The sequence below is a fragment of the Temnothorax longispinosus genome, chromosome 11 (genome assembly GCF_030848805.1).
Source record: "Temnothorax longispinosus isolate EJ_2023e chromosome 11, Tlon_JGU_v1, whole genome shotgun sequence".
Taxonomy (NCBI): domain Eukaryota; kingdom Metazoa; phylum Arthropoda; class Insecta; order Hymenoptera; family Formicidae; genus Temnothorax; species Temnothorax longispinosus.
The window spans coordinates 793,590-811,599 of NC_092368.1; the positions used below are offsets into that span (position 1 = coordinate 793,590).

At 37.1% G+C, this 18,010-nt stretch overlaps 1 protein-coding gene and 1 long non-coding RNA gene across 2 annotated transcripts; both read left to right on the forward strand.

The window, feature by feature from the left end:
* Positions 1–181: 181 nt before the first annotated feature.
* On the forward strand, positions 182–2,606 carry LOC139821814 (uncharacterized). The gene is made up of 3 exons (XM_071793165.1): positions 182–712; positions 1,419–1,865; positions 1,933–2,606. Exons 1-3 carry the CDS (start codon positions 574–576, stop codon positions 2,118–2,120), a joined length of 774 nt encoding a protein of 257 aa, XP_071649266.1. The 5' UTR covers positions 182–573; the 3' UTR covers positions 2,121–2,606.
* Positions 2,607–5,702: 3,096 nt separating this feature from the next.
* LOC139822340 (uncharacterized) lies at positions 5,703–17,994 on the forward strand. Its single transcript, XR_011734490.1, has 3 exons — positions 5,703–8,393; positions 9,032–17,511; positions 17,841–17,994. It is a non-coding gene; the product is annotated as an uncharacterized lncRNA (long non-coding RNA).
* Positions 17,995–18,010: the final 16 nt, after the last annotated feature.

An 18,010-nucleotide genomic window follows, 5' to 3' on the forward strand; every position in this document is an offset into this window, starting at 1 on the left:
GTAATCGACCCCGGGCCCGAATCTCTAACGACAAACGTATGCGTAAACTCTGCTCTAACAGAAAAGCTGCAAGCTTATTGGCTAAAAACTGTGCGATAACCAATCAATTTGCAGCCTTTCTGTTAGAGCAGAGTTTTGTACGTTTCTCGTTAGAGAATCGGGCAGACTCTTATATAGGGACTCTAGACCTGGCGAATGGTTCATTGACTGCGAGAACAGCCAGTAAGCGCGACGAGCTTTGGGGTTATAGTTGTAAATATTGTTTAATATTTCGCTATTCGTGCACGGTTCTGTGCAACTTCGTACAGGGAGATATAATCTTATCTTAATGAGATTAGTGTGCTTCGTAACACGTTGACAGCGTGCCACTGTCTCATCCGACGCAATTAACTGTAAACATCGTTACGTGGTCGTGAACACTAAAAGCGTGTGTTTTATCGTGTCGGTTTTGACATTCTTTTCTTTTCTTTTTTTGTTTAAAAGTGTTCTTACATTTATTCTTAGATTAATTTTTTTAGATATATTTTAAGTATATTTATATTTATTTTATAATTTTATATTAACAATAATACAATGTCGAGTGAGTGGCGTATAACTCGTATTTATGATAGGTGTATGTACAAAGACTGTACAAATACGAGACTTTCTAAGCGTCTATTTAGATTTCCAATGAAAAAGGATGCGAGATGCGAAATATGGATACGTAATACAGGTAAGTTGTTGGAGAATAAATATTATTTTTTGATATATTGTTATGCTGACAAAGGAAGATCTGTGTATGTATCGCGTAATTATAAATATGTCGATATTAAGACTTCGGGTTCCCCAGCGAGAAATGACCCATCAAATGATCTAATTAGACATCTATAGACGTCGATTCGATGGGTCATTTCTGGCTGGGTTTTTGCGATAAAACATAGTATATTACGTTAAAAAGGGAATGATCCAACCTTATTAAACACGGATTTTGTCTAATTTATAACATGTTGTATTACTAAACTTCCACTAATGAACAATAACAAATTTTTATTTGACCTGGCTATCTTTATTTATTGTAATCGTCACAACGTTTTAACTGTTGGTTTTGGTCAATTATAATTGTCACGATTTTGTCGATCATGGGTTTTAGCCCTTTTCAATCGATTTAACTTTTAATGTTAACAAACAACTTTTCTTTTAAATCACTATAAAGAAAAAGGCGATGGTCATTTTTTCAGTTACGTATAATAATTTTTGTTTCATTAAACAAGGTTCGAGAAAGTGATTAAAGACTTTTCGACTCTATTTTTTATTATAAATGTTAATATTAGGCGCGAGATTTACCGAATACTTAGTATAACATTGCATTGCAATGTTACATTTTTAAGTAAACGTGTAATCGTAATTTTAATATGTAGTTTCTTATATTTCTGTTGCAGGAAATACCAAGTTGGAGAAATTTTCTCCCGCTACCCTTCGATCGGCATCATTGTGCGAAGATCATTTTACTGCCAAGTGTTTTACAAACGCTACAAAAGAACGATTGATACGGAATGCTATACCAATTCCATACAATGACACAGGCTCTTCCGCAAATTATACAGCAGCATTTTCACTCAATAATGAAAACGTGACGGAAGTACAATTGCCTAAACAGTCTGCATTGCGTACATATAAACGTGCTAATTTAAATTTTAATGTAACTGCGGAAGAGGAAAATATAATGGAATGGGTGCCTCTCGAGCCATCTATGCCACCCACAGATGATCAACACCAAGATAATTGCACGCAAACAAATAATAAAGATGCAAAAATAATCAAAGATCTGAATATGGAAAATCGACATTTGCGACAACAATTAAGGCGCCAAAAATTTCTCCTGCAGCGTATGTCAGAAAAGTATAAAATATCGAAGACTAAAAGCAAGTTTAGCGTAATATAATCTCATTTCAGAGATTTCCACGTTAAAACTAAATATTTTCAAATCAAGAATATTCTTTTTCTCTGGATACGATTGGAAATTAATTGGGGTCTTTCCAATCTCGCATATATGCGAGAAAATAATATACAAAAAAAATATAGAGGAAATAGCCCTACTTTGGGCAAATAAACGAATATGTCAAATCTTTTGTACGTACTAACATTTTGTACCTTATCATATCCAGTTTTTTTTCGGGGGGGGACAGATCGGACTTATCTTTGTCGCTCCTGGCCATATACAATCTAGTCGCATTTCGACCAGATCAGAAGGAAGGAGAGAATTATCACGTTTTTTATAAAATTTCGAAAAATCATTACTTTAATTGTTAAAGTATTATCTTACTTTTTGTTTCTACTTTGTATTTCTAAAAAATATTTGTTACTCTAATTGTATAAAGTAGAGTTGATCTATGTAACAAAATTTGGAAAACTTAATTTCTTATGTACTTTAAAATTTTATTCAAAAGTTATATATGTATATATAGAACGCGGCAGATCGTCAACATATAGTTCGATGAACGATAATGAGTTCTTTCCGTAATCCGTTTTAGCCCATCCATTTTAAGACAACAAATCTACGAAATGTAATATTTTTATAGTATAATTTATTGTCGTAATTCGACATGTTCCGAGATACAATGACTCTATATTTGACTATATATATATAATCGTAGATTCGTTACCTCAATAAAAACAATTTTGACTCACCAGTCCGATGCGCAACAGGCGGAATTATTCGCGCAGCTACGATGATTCTGTAATATACAAACATAAAATTCAAATTAAAGAAGCGTTTAAAATGACCAATATTTCAAAAGATAATTCTTACGCGCTTCTAATTTGTCTTTCAATAAAATATTTAGCAATATAATTATCTGTTTATCGAAAAAGATCTTACAAGAGTAAAATTTTAGATAATTTCTCTTTCTCTAATTATTTTTAACTTATCGAGATAAAACAATTTAAATAAATGGAAAATAATTAGTATGATAAGAAATAATACTCACCCCAGGTTGCTCCGCCAGGGCCCAATGCCTCTCCTAGGCCTCCTCCTCCTCTCAGGACGTCAGGCTTCCTCCTCTCACCGCACACGGACACTCGCGGATAATAAACTACAATCGCGCGCGGACTAATTATTAGTAAAAGTCTTTTTCGCGCGATACTGTACGACACTCCCGTTTAGAAAAGTCCTTTAAGCCTTGTGTCCACGATGCTAGAACTGCGTCCGAGTTTCAGTTTAAGCCAATGAAACTGCTGCTTTACTGTAAGAGCTGCAAGTTGATTGGCTTAAACCGAAACTCGGACGCAGTTCTAGCCGCCGCGCTGGCGGCGCGGAGCGGCGGAACGTGATTGGCCAGATCTAGGGACTCGACTCACGAGCCAATTACGTGCGACCTCTCGCTCGACTGTTCTGGACTGTGCGACGGCACGGCGCGCGCAACGCGCAAGCGGCGCAACGGTCCGCGCAAGTAAATACGTGACGCGTTCAACGTCGGATCGCGAGACGTTGTCGGTCGTGTAATTCCTTTCTCGTGAACGAAAAGAAATTCGGTTACGGGGTGTTGCAAGCTGATCGTACGCCGAATATTCCGTTCCTTCTTCGTGTCGACTGAAACGAGTGAGATGCCGTCGCTAGACGAAATGAACGTCGAATGTCGTGCTGGACGCCGTACATATCACCCTGCCGGCTGTGATTTGGCGGGTCTCCTGATGCAGTGCGCCGTGATTGAATGGTGAGTCAATTATATGTACATATGTGAGAAATAAATGATTCGAAGCGCGATACAGCCGAATCATAATGGAATCGTTGTTCCGCGTGTCGCAGTGAAACGATAACCTCGGAATTCACGTCTTTTGCTCCGGTCTCCGTTTCGATTTCTTCGAATGAGTTAATCGTGCGCCGCGCCGGGAAGATGCTTCAATGAATAGCTTGAACCTCTCGTTAAGTGCGGGAATTAATAATTAATTAAGAATTAAGTGATTGGAGAGAACGATCGCGCGTTTGACAATTCGCACTTTGCTTGTCACGATTGCAAAAACGATCGCGAACGAGGGAACGATCTTGCTTCGAAAATGCGTATGAATAAGTATATCGAGAGTGCAAACAGCTGAAATGTGCATCCACGAAAACAATTCCGTTTTTCGTTTTCAAAAACAGACACGTAATTCGCTCGTTCGCGTAATTCGTTACGTTTACAAATATTTCAAAATTTGTATGTGTTTTTTTTATTCCTCCTAATCTCTACTTTGTAGAAAATTAACATTAAATTGTATCGTTTGTAAAAATTTCGTCGCGATCGTTCTTGCAGCGCGATGATCGCGCATACCATAAAAGACGATAAACCGTCGTCGTCAAAATACTTAAAAATTATAAAATGTTCTCTCTGTTGCTTGTTCCCCAAATATTATTCGTTTTGCTTTCAAAATTTTCCATAAAGGCCTATATATTGTCTCGTATTCGGAATTTTAAATTGATAGAGGAGATACACATATATCTTTTATTTGAAATAACCCAGACAGCACACATGTCCAAAAGTGAAATATAAGACGTCTAAAGGACATCTTTCAGCTATCTTTTAGATGTTTTACGAAAAGATGGCTAAAAGATGTCTAAAAGACGTCTTATGTCCCGACTTTGGACAATGACTACGTTTACACGGCCCGATTTACGCTAAAGTTATAACATCGATATTATAACTACTGACGTTAAATATCATGTAAACGCCCTTTTACGACAAAGTTATTACATCGATGTAGTAAGTTCGTCGTAAAAGAGCGTTTACACGGCATTTAACGTCAGTAGTTATAACATCAATGTTATAACTTCGGCGTAAATCGGGCCGTGTAAACGTAGTAATTGTGGTGTCTGCGAAGTGTGACATGAAAGAAGAGAAAAAATGAGAGAGGAAGAGAGGGCTATTTAATAGATAGATATTTAACATATAATATAAATAATATAATATGTAATATAATATAAATATAATATATAATATAATATAAATATAATATATAATATAAATAAATAAAATAAGTTAATATATTCATCGATACATGTAAGATATAAATATTCTCGATTGTAATTGGTTGAGGATCAGTTTAATATTTATATCTTACATGTATCGATAAATATTAACTTATTTTATATATTTATATTATATAGATTAAATATCTAATAGCCCTCTCTCCCTCTCTCACTTTTTCTCTTTCCGACACTGCCAATAAAACATCATTTTGGTGCGTATACATTATATACATATGTATACATACATACATTTGCAGGTGTAGCACGGACGCGCACCAAAATGGTTTTATCGGCAGTGTCGGAAAATGAACGTGGCTACGTAGTACGCGTAGCGCTATTTAGCAAAGATTCGAACCTCAACAACGAAAAAGCCTGACTTGTGCTACCACCAAGCGAAGAAATTGCAAAATAGTTATTGATATCAACTTTCTTTATCGACTATTTTCAAAAAATAAATAATTTTTTTACGTTATTATTGCAATATTCAAAATTTTGTTAGAATAGATTTTTCAGAAACTGTTTGAATAAAAGCCATCAGTGCTTCCACAATTTACACAAATGTCGGTAAATAACTAACAAAATAATCTCTAAAAAACATATAGTAGTTAATCTACCATAGTTAATATATACTAGAATCTATTTCACAATAATATACACTGAAAATTAAATTTTGATCAAAAATAGCATTTTGATATATACATAAAACGAAAGTTATTTCTTATCTAATTTCATATAAATAAACTACTATAATGATTGTATAACGTAAGTCGTAAGCTACTGCATTCCTAATTTGCGTAAAAGGAATGCAAAAGGCATTATGCAATCTCAATGCCGTTCGTGCAGAAAAATCATGCAATAACAGAAAACAGCGCCATTTCCTTTGAATTCTCGCAACATCGCCACCGACATCGACTTAAATATGCATTACGTAAGCAGGATCGTTACGCGTAATTACAGTCGGTTTCGACAGCAGCATATATATACTTCCGCTACCTGTTATGGCTCGCCTACCGCTCTTTTCGTTAACCAGAACAATCCGGTCTATTAAACAACATTTAACACGCAAAAACGAGACCATCGTGTATTTTAATGATTAAAATAAACAATTTTTTTTTTTATATTCGCAAAAATGTGTGCGTGTGTGTGTGTGACGTGCGCACGCGCGCGCATGTGTATGACTCGTATTTTCAGGATAATTAGTTTAATCGCGGTAGTCATCACGTGTGCGACAATTAAAAATACTTTCCGCAAGCTACAGTCACAGAGTCGCATAAATATTTAAGAACGAATCAGGCGTGTGCACAGTAATTAGGATGCAGACGCCGCGCGCGTGCATGTATTTTGGTGATGCATCGAGGCACTCGCGGAGAGATATAACGTCCATCGAATTTTTCGACGGACTGCATTCCCGTGGGACTCACAGGCGCATACATACCACGACGAGGCACGCGCGCCGAATAAAGAGCGTATAACCGCGATTTTCTATGCGGCACACGCCGCCGTCTCTACATGGCGGTCTGAAAACGACACACGCGAAAAAGATTGTCTTAGGTGAGGCTTGAAATTGACTTCTCCTCTCGGCAATTTAATCTTGGAAATTCTCCCGCAAATTATTTTTTATCGCGTGACACGCACGTGCCCGCCGCAAGGCAAATTTAAATCATACGCTGCAGGTTTTTAATCACTTATGATTCCGGGATGATAGATGTCTTATTTTTAATTAACGGCAAATCGATGGCGTACCGGTTGAATAAATGGATGTAATAATTTTTGCGCGCCACGTATATAGGCGGCTCAGCGCTAATATTCAATATACGAGTATTCGCGTGAAATTGTCCTTACACGTTTCGCGAAAGGGAATTATACGAAAAATAACGATGTATGCACATCATCAAATGAATGTAAGATGCATTTTTGTTAAACGAAACAAACAATTTTAGCTCGTAAAGTATACGCAACTTTTTTCATTATTTTACACGCCGCGCGAGAATAAATAGACCTAAAAAAACTTTATTTATTCAACTGTCTTGCTATCAACTTGATTGGCAACTTGTACCTAGATTTGCCGCTTTTCTGGGTGAATGATAAACGGTTTGGAACGATATCCATTTCTATCAATGCAGGTTAACTAATCTCGGTTTGACTTACGTTATCTTTTTCTAATTCTTAGAACTTAGGAAAAGATAAAAAGTATATTAAACCAAGATTAAAGTTAATCTACATTCGCAGAAATGGACATTAGGGTCACTTCGATCAAACTGATGAATCATAAACGGTTTGGAACGAGTAATGTCCATTTCTACCAATGCAGATTGACTTTAATCTCGGTTTAACTTGTTGATGTTTATATATTTTTTTCTAATTCTTGGAACTATAAAAAAAAGATAAAAAGTAAATTAAACCAAGATTAAAGTTATAATCTACATTCGTAGAAATAGACATATATATTTATACATATCGGCGATGTAGTTTGATCGATATTTTGAACCAAATTTTATACAACAAAATTGCGAGCTATATAATTCTAAACTAATTTTCCTTTCCATATGTCAAGGAATAAAAAATTAGCAATTCCATTCGCGTTGAGAAAATAGTACGGATATCGCGTGAAAAGTTAACTGTCGATTAAGTTAAGTGGAATTAGGTCGAGGTCGCACTCCAACTCCGTTCGCTCGCCTCGTTCTATCATTAGCGCTCCGCGCGAAATAGCCATGAAAGAAATTGTCTCTCGCATAAAATGCCGAGGCACAGAGAAGTGTCAATCGGCAAATCGTCATGCGCCGCCATATTGTACGAGACCCACGAGCGTTTAGATATCGGATTGTGCGCGGCAATGCGGCGCGCCACATGCGCGCACCAGGCACCAGGTTCCCGCGGACGCCCCGCGAGTGATCGACTCCGCGCACTCGCGAGAGACGCGAACGGCTAGACGTGACGCGCGCGACGCATGCGCGACCGCGCGCGACGCAACGCGCGCGCCAAGCCAAGCCACAGCGACACAGAGGCCTATCCCGAAGAGCCGGACGCGCAGCGCAGCGCGCGTCGCGCGCGTCGTAGAGAGCGTTCCTATGAAATGTGCCGGTTTTCTTGACGGCGGCCGCGGTGGCGGCGGCGGCGGCCATTTTGCCATTTGCGTGATGTCACGGTGTGGCCTACTTCTGAACGGCTCCACGTGCGGAGGTCGTCGACCTGGGTTCTCTCTTCCAGTCCCTTTTTGCCTAGCTCGAATCTATCCCCCTCACCGAACTTTCGAACGAATAGTGCGCGCCTTCGAAAGATCGCCGATGTTATACGAGAAACCGGGTATACATACCTACCGCGTATTGCACAGCTAGCATTGTGTAATTTTAAATCTTTCCTCCCTGGAATTATGATATTTTGTAATCTAAGAAAGAGAAAGAAAGAGAGAGAGGTAAGAGTTAAATCCTTAAGCGTTTTGGATTATAACAGCCTTATAATATTTGCTTAATTAAAAATATTATATTTTTATAAATTCGTCATTTTGATGCACTATCTTTTTCTTCCGAGTCTCTGTAGTTATTAGTATTGTTTATACTTTATTCGCATAAACAAATTTAATTAAATTGACCTGACTAATTATACATATATCGTAATAATGTAATTCATTGAAATTTAAATACCGTTTCCTTTCTCTTCTCCTGTTCTTTTCTCATAAGGTCTTTATCTTAAGAGTATATACTTTCAAATTTAAACTTTTAAATAAAAGATGCCCCCTGTCTTAATCCGTATGTGTTACGATTTTACATATAGTTTAATATATACTGTTCTGAAATTATCACAAAATCTAAAATTATAAAGATTATATGAATATAATTTATAAAAGGGTAATGTGAATATATAATATTCATCAGAAATATATTTCCATTGCAAGAGAAAAAATACAATTTTGAGATAAAAAATAGTGTTACTATAATGTGATAAATTGAGAAATTTTTGAATGATAAAAATACTATGGTAATCGTTGTTGCCTAATGACTTATCAAACAATTATATATTTTTATGAAGTATAATCGCATCGTTTTTTTATAGACATAATGTATAAATCGAATTAGCAAGGCAAACAGATTTGTCGAACTGAAAGACGGCTTTGTAGAAAAGGCCGCCGTCACTTTCAAATGTGGCAACCGCTTCGCGACCTCCGCTCTTATACGCTCCTGTAAGTGTTCAACAAGAGCCTCTTACGTAATCGAAGGATCAACCATCGAGGACATAGCGGCCGATTTCCTACTACACATTTCGTACTTAAGAACCAAACACGATCGATAACTTATGCTAATATCGATTTATTATTATTCAGTCTCTCATGTTGAAAATCGGCCTGCACACGAAATACGCACATGACTGTGCATGACTAAATTTCCAATTAGTCAGCAAAAGTTATGCCATTCCAAACTGAAAACCTCACATGCACGTTATACGCGAATACTCGGCAAATCAATTTATGGAAATATGCCATGCATTCACTTGAATATTAAGTGCTGTTTTCATAATATTATATTTTATGTATAGACTATAGAGCAACAATCGAAAAGTTGCTGAAACTAAATAACTGTTATTTTGTAAGAAACGGATTAAAGTGAAACGGATTAAAGAATTAACAAAGAAAAGCAGTTCATAAATGTATATTTTTTTTACACACTATACACTGAGAGAAATGTTTTGTTGAAACAACCAAAATTTTGTTACTGTAACAAAATTTTGGTTATTCCAACAAAACTCAACAAAACATTTCTCTCAGTGTACGCTGATAAAAATAACGCTTCTACAAAATTGTGTTTAATTCATTTCACTCTGTCCATTTTCATCACAAAATAAGAATCATAAAAGGGCTTGTAATGAGTTGTATTAATTCCACATCCCACATGATGGAAACGTGATTTAACGGTTAAGATTGACAGGTTGATCGAATGAAGTAAGATCGAAAGTCATGCATCAGGTCATCGACCTGTTTCGGGGTTCTTCCTCTTGCTCGCCGGTAAAAGTGGACGAACGAGATGTGTGAGTGCGGTTGTCACTTAAAAAACCGACGTGTAAATACGCAGTGCCGCGCATGTATGGTATAGCGATACGGAGTAGACACAGGCAATGTGTAAAGAAGAACCGGACTACCAAATAACAGTCTATAAAATATATTCGCGAGAGAAGTGCTCTCTATACGGCGTAAGAATGATCTAAACGACAATTGTAATTGCCATGCACTTTCGGTGGCGAGCAGAGCTAACCGGAGGAAAATTTAACGCGATATTTCAGCGCACGTAAAAGAAATTCAATTCCAGTCAAATTTCTAGCGCACCTACATCGATCCGGGTCGCATTTTGTAAGCTATATAGCGTGCTGCACGGTTCCAGGTCATTGGGTCAAGCGTTCCTCATTGATCCGACCTCGCTATTGAAGATTCACTTCTCTCGATTGCATTTATTCCTAACTATAATCCATGTTACGTTCGACTTGTTGTAACTACAAATATCTAGTCTACGATTTAGGCCACTTTCTCCTTGCATTCATCAATATGCTAATATTTTTGTATCCTTTAGAATCTTTTACCAAGATCGATGTCTATCGATATATAATATGAATAGAAAAAAAATTTAATTAATCGTAATTAGGGCTGTTTTGTGTCGACTCGACGACTCAGGGACAGTTTTCTTCTCTCTCTCTCTCTCTTTCTCTATTCATGGTTGTTTTTTAGTAAATAAAAATTTCTTATTTATACAAATATACACTCATGTATATGAATGAGAAGTTCTTTTTTATCAAGAAACGTTTATAAATACCGTTTTTAAAATAAGCAACGCTGAAAAGTGAAAACTCATGCTTGTCTTACTTTGCGAAATAACGTTGGTTATGAAATTATACACGCGAGCACGCAATATACGTGCGGTCGAGCGTCTTCTCGACCGAATTTACGCTATTTCTCTCGAGACATTTAGCGTTCTGCTGCAATGGCCGTCTGCATACAAGTTAGATAGTTAGAAGGCAGCGGCCTATTTCAGTACACGCGAGACAAATTAGGAAAATGCTATATAGCAGTCTGCGTGAATTGCGCGACGTGCTTGCAATTAATTCTTGCTTGCATCGGTATTTTTGTGGGGAACATCGACGAATTGTGTTCAAGACATCAGGCATAGAGTTTCATGATAAGATCACCACGAAAGAGAACATTTATTCTCCAAAAAGACATTAAATGATAAAATATTTACACATTCGCGTTTACGGTGGATAAAAAAAAATATAATTGTTTTACATACCCATCTTTTAAGACAATAAAGAAGGAAGAAAATATTGCTACAAAGTCTTATTCGATATACAAGCGAAAGTAATATTTTGATCAAGACATTTTGTGATATAATACTACCTGCTTAGCGTCAAATTGTTCCCACACATTGGTGTAAGTCAAATTTTTAAAAATATTTTTCGTGTGCATAGATGCAATTTATATATTGTATAGATTGCATCTATATATGCACGCGAGAAAAAATTTAAAAAAATTTGACTTACACCACTATGACTTTTACCCCTCCATATGTGTGAATACAAAATATATGTGAATACAAAATATAGTAACAAGTATTTAAATATAAATATCTTCTTTGTATCACACATTCCTGTCGTAATGTTCTTGTTAAATATATACATATTTTTATTACACATTTCTGTTGTAATGTTCTTGTTGAATATACTGAGCACCGATATTCCACCGCATCTCCTTTTCTCTGCCAGATTTCTTCTATCACGAATATCCGACGCGAATTGCTTGCGAACACTCGAGTAGCAAACGCTGTTTAACGATAAGCACCAAACAAAAAGATAAGAGCAACCGCTCTAAAACAAGCCACTTTATAAGAGAAGGAGAATAACACGATGGAGCGAGGGGGCGCAGATCTGTGGATTGTGGGCGAGGGGAGGACGATGGGGGAGGCAAAACCAGGGCGTAAGTATTGATCCCGCGTCTAGGCAGGTTGACACATTTACCAAAAGATACGTGTGATCTAGTTTCAGCGGAAGATAGCGCGAGTTAGAGCAAAAATTTTGTCACTATAACGAAGTTAATGGGTTAACGAAACCTTGCAGACTTAAACGCGTTGCGCTAAAACATGAATTTTTAAAAATTAAAGAAACAACTATTTAAAGAAATATTTCTGCTAATTCTCCATAAAACGCTGCAAAATTGCCTATACTATACTATTATAAATGTCTATCAAACACTATTATTTTTTAATTAGAATTGATTGAATTTTATTCAGTATTTTTGCTTATTTTCTCATTAAATGCAGAATTTTAGACAGCGTATAAATAAATAAATATAGAGAAATTAGACATTTCATTAGGCATTTAATTACAGCTATAACATACTCCGATCGCTGTTTTAGAATATATTGGTAAATACTTAAAATTGCAGTTACGTTTCTTCTAATAATAAGATATAATAAGAATCGTATCATTGAATTGATGTTTCGACCTATGGCGACCGATGGAAATCATATTATTGTTCCCAAATAAAGGAGGAGCGAGTTAATTAAGAGCCAAGCGTGGTAGACAGTGCGCAAATCATTCTGTCCTATTAAGTGTTATTTATTTTGAATTACTCAAAATAAATAACATTTAATAAAAGAGAATAATTCGTGTAATTTAAAATAAATAACGCTTAATAAGACAGAATAATTTGCGCACTGTTTACCGTGCTTGGCTCTTAATTAGCCCGCTCCTCCTTTACTTGTGGATATTCAAGATCAGAGCCTTCTACTTCAATTTTGGGATCATTATTGTTCCACTAGGTATGCAAAAATGTATGGAAACCAGCCTATATTCAGAGAAAGCTCCGCTGCCGCGTTTCGGGACCACTGCCAAATAGGTCAGAGCTCAGTATTGAACTAATACCGCTGACTACTAACACTCCTCCCCTCTGCCGTCCAATGACTAAAGATCTAGAACAATTTTAGCGCAATGCTCTATCGACAAAAACGGACTGTTATGCCACTGTTCACAATTGCATTACTGTGTTCTGCGCTATATCATCTCACTATATTAGGGGTCCCCAATATACGGCCCGCAGGCCAGATCTGGTCCTCGTGAAGTTTTATTCGGTCCACCAAAAAATTCTTATGATATATATTGTATAGTGTTGCGTCTTTGGTTCTGCGATTCGGTCGTCGTTGCGTCTTTTATAATATAAAAAAATTTTTTAATAAAGATATTTTGCTTTTATATAATTTTCAAACAAAACTCCGCCCCCCCCCCTCGTCATTACAAGAATTTTAATGTGACCCTCTTGACAAAAACGTTGGAGACCTTTACATTAATAATGCTATAAACATATATAGACTGATTCATTACACGATATAACAATTATATCAGATATAAAATTGTGAAGAAAGCAAAGGAAAAATGGGAGACTGAGAAAGAAAAGAAAGGAAAAGGGACAAGAAAATGCAAATTTTGAGTAAACAAGGAATAAATAATAAACTGGAAATTATAGCACGCGTACATTAACAAATAAAATAATATGGAGATCGATGTGTTGTTTCGTGATACAATATATTCCAATAGTATTTTAATCAAAAGCCAGACTTGCAAACACGAGTAAAGAAGATTTTCATAATTTACAATCCACGCGGTTCACCTGCAATTCCGTTCGCATTGTGTCGTGACGCGGCATAGAGACGCGACGCTAGAATACCGTTTGATCAATACTTCGTCATCGTTCCCGTCTTTGTGCACATCGATGGAGCAAGGGCAAACAAAATGCAGGACAGGCAGGTCAGACGCGAAGAAAGATTTATGGCAGTAATAATAAACCGCACGACACAGTTGGCGGACAGCCTTTTGATTAAATGAAGACTATTACTTTCAGATAAATTTCTCGTCGGTTTCGAGAACACGGGTAATGCCCCAGCGCGCGTGGCAGTGGGCACACTTTAAAGTGTTCCAGCAGTGAAATCGTTGATAAATCTAGAAAAGCTGAGGCTGTTTGGTTCATCGAATGTAACATGTGGTGTGGGACACGTGCCGAAAGGTCGATGCCCCCTTACACCGGATTTTATTCGATTCTCTTCCCTCCCATCCTTCCGCGTGTGGATACATCCGCTTACTTCAAAAACTTCACAGACATTTGATAGGGCAAGTTTATCTGTGTCGCGTCCGATATAACAGAAGTTTAAAAAACACTCGGGCTCAACGGATCGGATTTTACTTCATTGCGCCTCTTGTTTAGTAACACGCTAAATAAAATCACATCTTCCTACGAAGTTTGACGAGTTTTCGTTGCGTCTACGTTCGCGACTGACACAGCAGTTGTGGATAATTTGCGGAGTGAAGAATTCTTGACACACGCACACACACAGTACGCGAATGCACTTCGGCCGCTCATAGTAGAGTCACGTAAACGGACCGCTATTAATAGGGACCAGCCGCACCTATTTATCTTGCATCTAGAAGAGTCAAGTGCAGCCGGCTGGTCATTCGTGCCAACAATTCGTGAAAAATTTGTGAGGACCGCATACAATGCGCATTTTCAAATGTTACTCGATATATTGACATTAATATTAATGGGGCGGATAATTTTCAAAAAGCTGAAGTATAACCGAAAGTCCGAAGTTGATTAAGTTACTATAGCCAGCCGCCAGATTAATATCGCCATAAGGAATTAAAGCGTTGTAACGATTTATCGAGCGTCGCTCACTTTCAGTCTCGGAGTCACGCGACAATTATGTACACGCTATCGAACGATAACCGATGTCATTATAATCGAGTAATATCGTGAAGCAATCTTATTATATGTTTGCTTAGTGCGGGATTATTACAACTCCCCGCATAATTTTGTTCGTTAAATGGATAATGAGACGTTACGAAACGCTAAATGACTCGCTATTCCAAATGTAAAAGTTTGTTAACTTATATGCAGATTGGGGCTTTTCCCAATTCGTACATTTATTCAATTATATTCGATGATAATCGATTTAACGCCGCGAAAGAGGAGTTATCGCCTCGGAGAAGCCAACAAATGCACCCCAGGGATTCTCGTTACTCGTCTCTCGTTCCTTTGTTACACAACCGGCACTCTCAGCAACTCGGCCAACTATCGACCCCACCAAGAGCTAAGCTCACTCTTCCCGTCCCATTTTCTTCCGTCTACTTACTGTCACTCGCGCCTTCCTTTTCTCTCTCTCTCCTTACTCTTTTTTTGTTCTCTCTCTCTCTCTCTCTCTCTCTCTCGTGATTTCCCCTCGACCTCTCCTCGACCTAGACAAGTCTCTTTCCACTACTTGCTCCACTACTTTGTTCGTTCCCTCGTCGCGTCTTTTTCTATTTCCCTCCCTCCCTTTTTGTCACTTTCAGTTCCAATCCCCTTCATTCCTCTCTCTCCTCGTCCCAATTCCATCGGCCTCTCTATTTCCATCAACATCGATTTCTCTCCCTGTCTCACTCTACGTACTCATATTTTTCTATATTTACCCTCTTCTCTTCTATTTACTCTACTTATCTTCTTCCATCCTTTTCTCACCGTTGTGCAAATTTTTATCCGTCGCTCTCTTTCTCTCTCTCTCCTTCTTTTCTTCTTACCTTAACTTTCTCGCTATTATTCTCATTCGTCCCCGTTTTGCATTACCTTCATTTATTTCTTTTGCACTTGTATCCGATTTAACGAGGTGGGGGGCCACGTGCTTCCAGTACCTTAGTCACGCGAGGGTAGGACGTAGGACACGTGGTATGTACATTGTACGACGACGTTATATAGGCGCGGAAAGTTACGTATTTTCCACGTAAGTCTAATAAAACGTTAAAGTAAAACAAACTAGTCTCATTTAACTTGGAAAATAATCAGCTTACGTTCTTTAACATTAACTTATCATAGGAAATGCTAATATCTTTTCTGTATAATATTTGACGAAAAAAGAAAAGACGAAAACAAATTTCGTGTAACATTTATAACATACATCAAACATGTATATTGAAAATCTATGATATATACAACCATATGCGCATTATGTTTCTTTTTTATTTTTTATCACGGGATCGCGTAAGAGCAAAATCCACCCCGTGGAAATGTTCGTGAAATGTTAGCAAAGTGATAACGAATTGTCTGATTCATTCGTTGAATTGCATCACCTCAAAAACCAAGATATTTCCTTAGTAAAAAAAAAACAATTACAATAAATTGCAGTCAATATACCGTTAACAATCTGAATCCGATTATAGACATACTATATTTATTTAGGGACATTTAAATTTCTTAAGAGGTTGATTACTTAGTACACGCGCGAAACGTGTAAACTCGAAAAAAAAAATTTGATGAAATCCGCGAAGAAAAGGATCCGTAAACGAGAGCCCGTTGGAAAGTTCGGGAACACCCTGTATTGCAAAATCACGACGGGTCGGGCATTCCGATTACGACACTCCGAGGAAGAACCGCGAATGCCGATAAGGAAAGAAAGAATACGAGGAAAAGGAAAAGATAAGTGACACAGCAGAGGTGAACGGGGCGGATCCGTGTGAGAGTTTGCGCGAGTGTTGCTTACGTAAGCACGCGTGTAGATAAGAACGTACTTATCTAAAGGAACGTCGTGCCAGTAACCGCGTGCCGAAGTATGAAAATCATATATAACGATGCGAATTTGAAGAGATTAAATATATATATATATGAGAGGAAAAGACGATTTTAATAAATGAAGGTGAATCGTGCACGCGCTCGCGCATGCGTACACAAATGCGCGGGTTCATTAATTCCCTCCCCTCTTCCAATTTTTTTAGCGTAGATATTTGTGTTTAACAAATAAAGCCTCGCGATTAATTTTCATTCTTAGTTTCCATAACTGAGTCGCGAAAATAACACACGGACGGATTGATTTGTATAATACTACACGGTCTAAAGGCGAGAGAACGGTCGTTAGAGTGTGTGACCAAGGATAAGGGAAAAAATCTCAAGGAGAAACGAGTAATTGAGAATTGAATAGAGATCGAATCGTGGAACGTAATACACGCCTCGCATAATTAGCGCGACGGAGTTGCAGTTTTATAATCTTTATTTTGTGCTGTATCTTTCGCGCGCATCAAAAAAATATTCTTCAAAAAAATTTTGCTATATATCTTCCTAGTTTGCGTAACGGTAGCTTCGATACTTGATATATACTACTGTTTTCTGTCACTCACTCATTTATACTTTGCTATTTCTATCAATTTCAGTTTATCTCGATATTTTATTATTCATATCGCTTTGATTCATCTTATACATAATTCCAAGCTTTATTTAATATTATATAAAATCAGTATTGGAATTGAATAACCTATTTGGTACCTTCTAAATTATTCCAAATAATGGATTTGTTATTAATGGAGAATTCAATGTCTGATTTATCAAGTCCACAGGTGTCTGCATACCTGTTACAGCAAATGAACGCTATAAACACTGAAATTCATGGTCGTCAAGACTGATTGTATAACTCTTTGTCTAATCGAGGAGTTATTTGCTGATAACATCAATATATTATAACGACGGCTCAAATCACATTCAGGTATAATTACACATGACGATTACGTGTTCAATCTCAGTTATTTAACATCTATCGTTATTATATTATTATCTAATATTATTCTTATTATCATTTATTATTATTATAATTTGGATCATATTTCGGAATTAATCTATATATTCTATTCTTGTTAGATTATTTACTAAACTTGAAATTTACATACTAGATTTATTATATTATTACTTTATTATGTACTACAGGTATAGAATGTCACTTTTTACTCTAATCTCTCATTTTCAATCACATTCTACATCTCATATATATATGTATAATATATATAAATATATCATTCCTGATGTATTGAAAAATAGGCTGTCCTCGCTCGTATTCTCCTTCGGTTGCCTGCCACATGAGGTAGGGTGATCCAATTGGGGTTCGAATAGCCCAACGTGGTGGCCTCCCCTTTGAGTTTCCGCTGCGATCAATACTCATGCCACGATGCCAAAGCCAAGCTACCGAGCTACCGTCGATTCTCCGTACC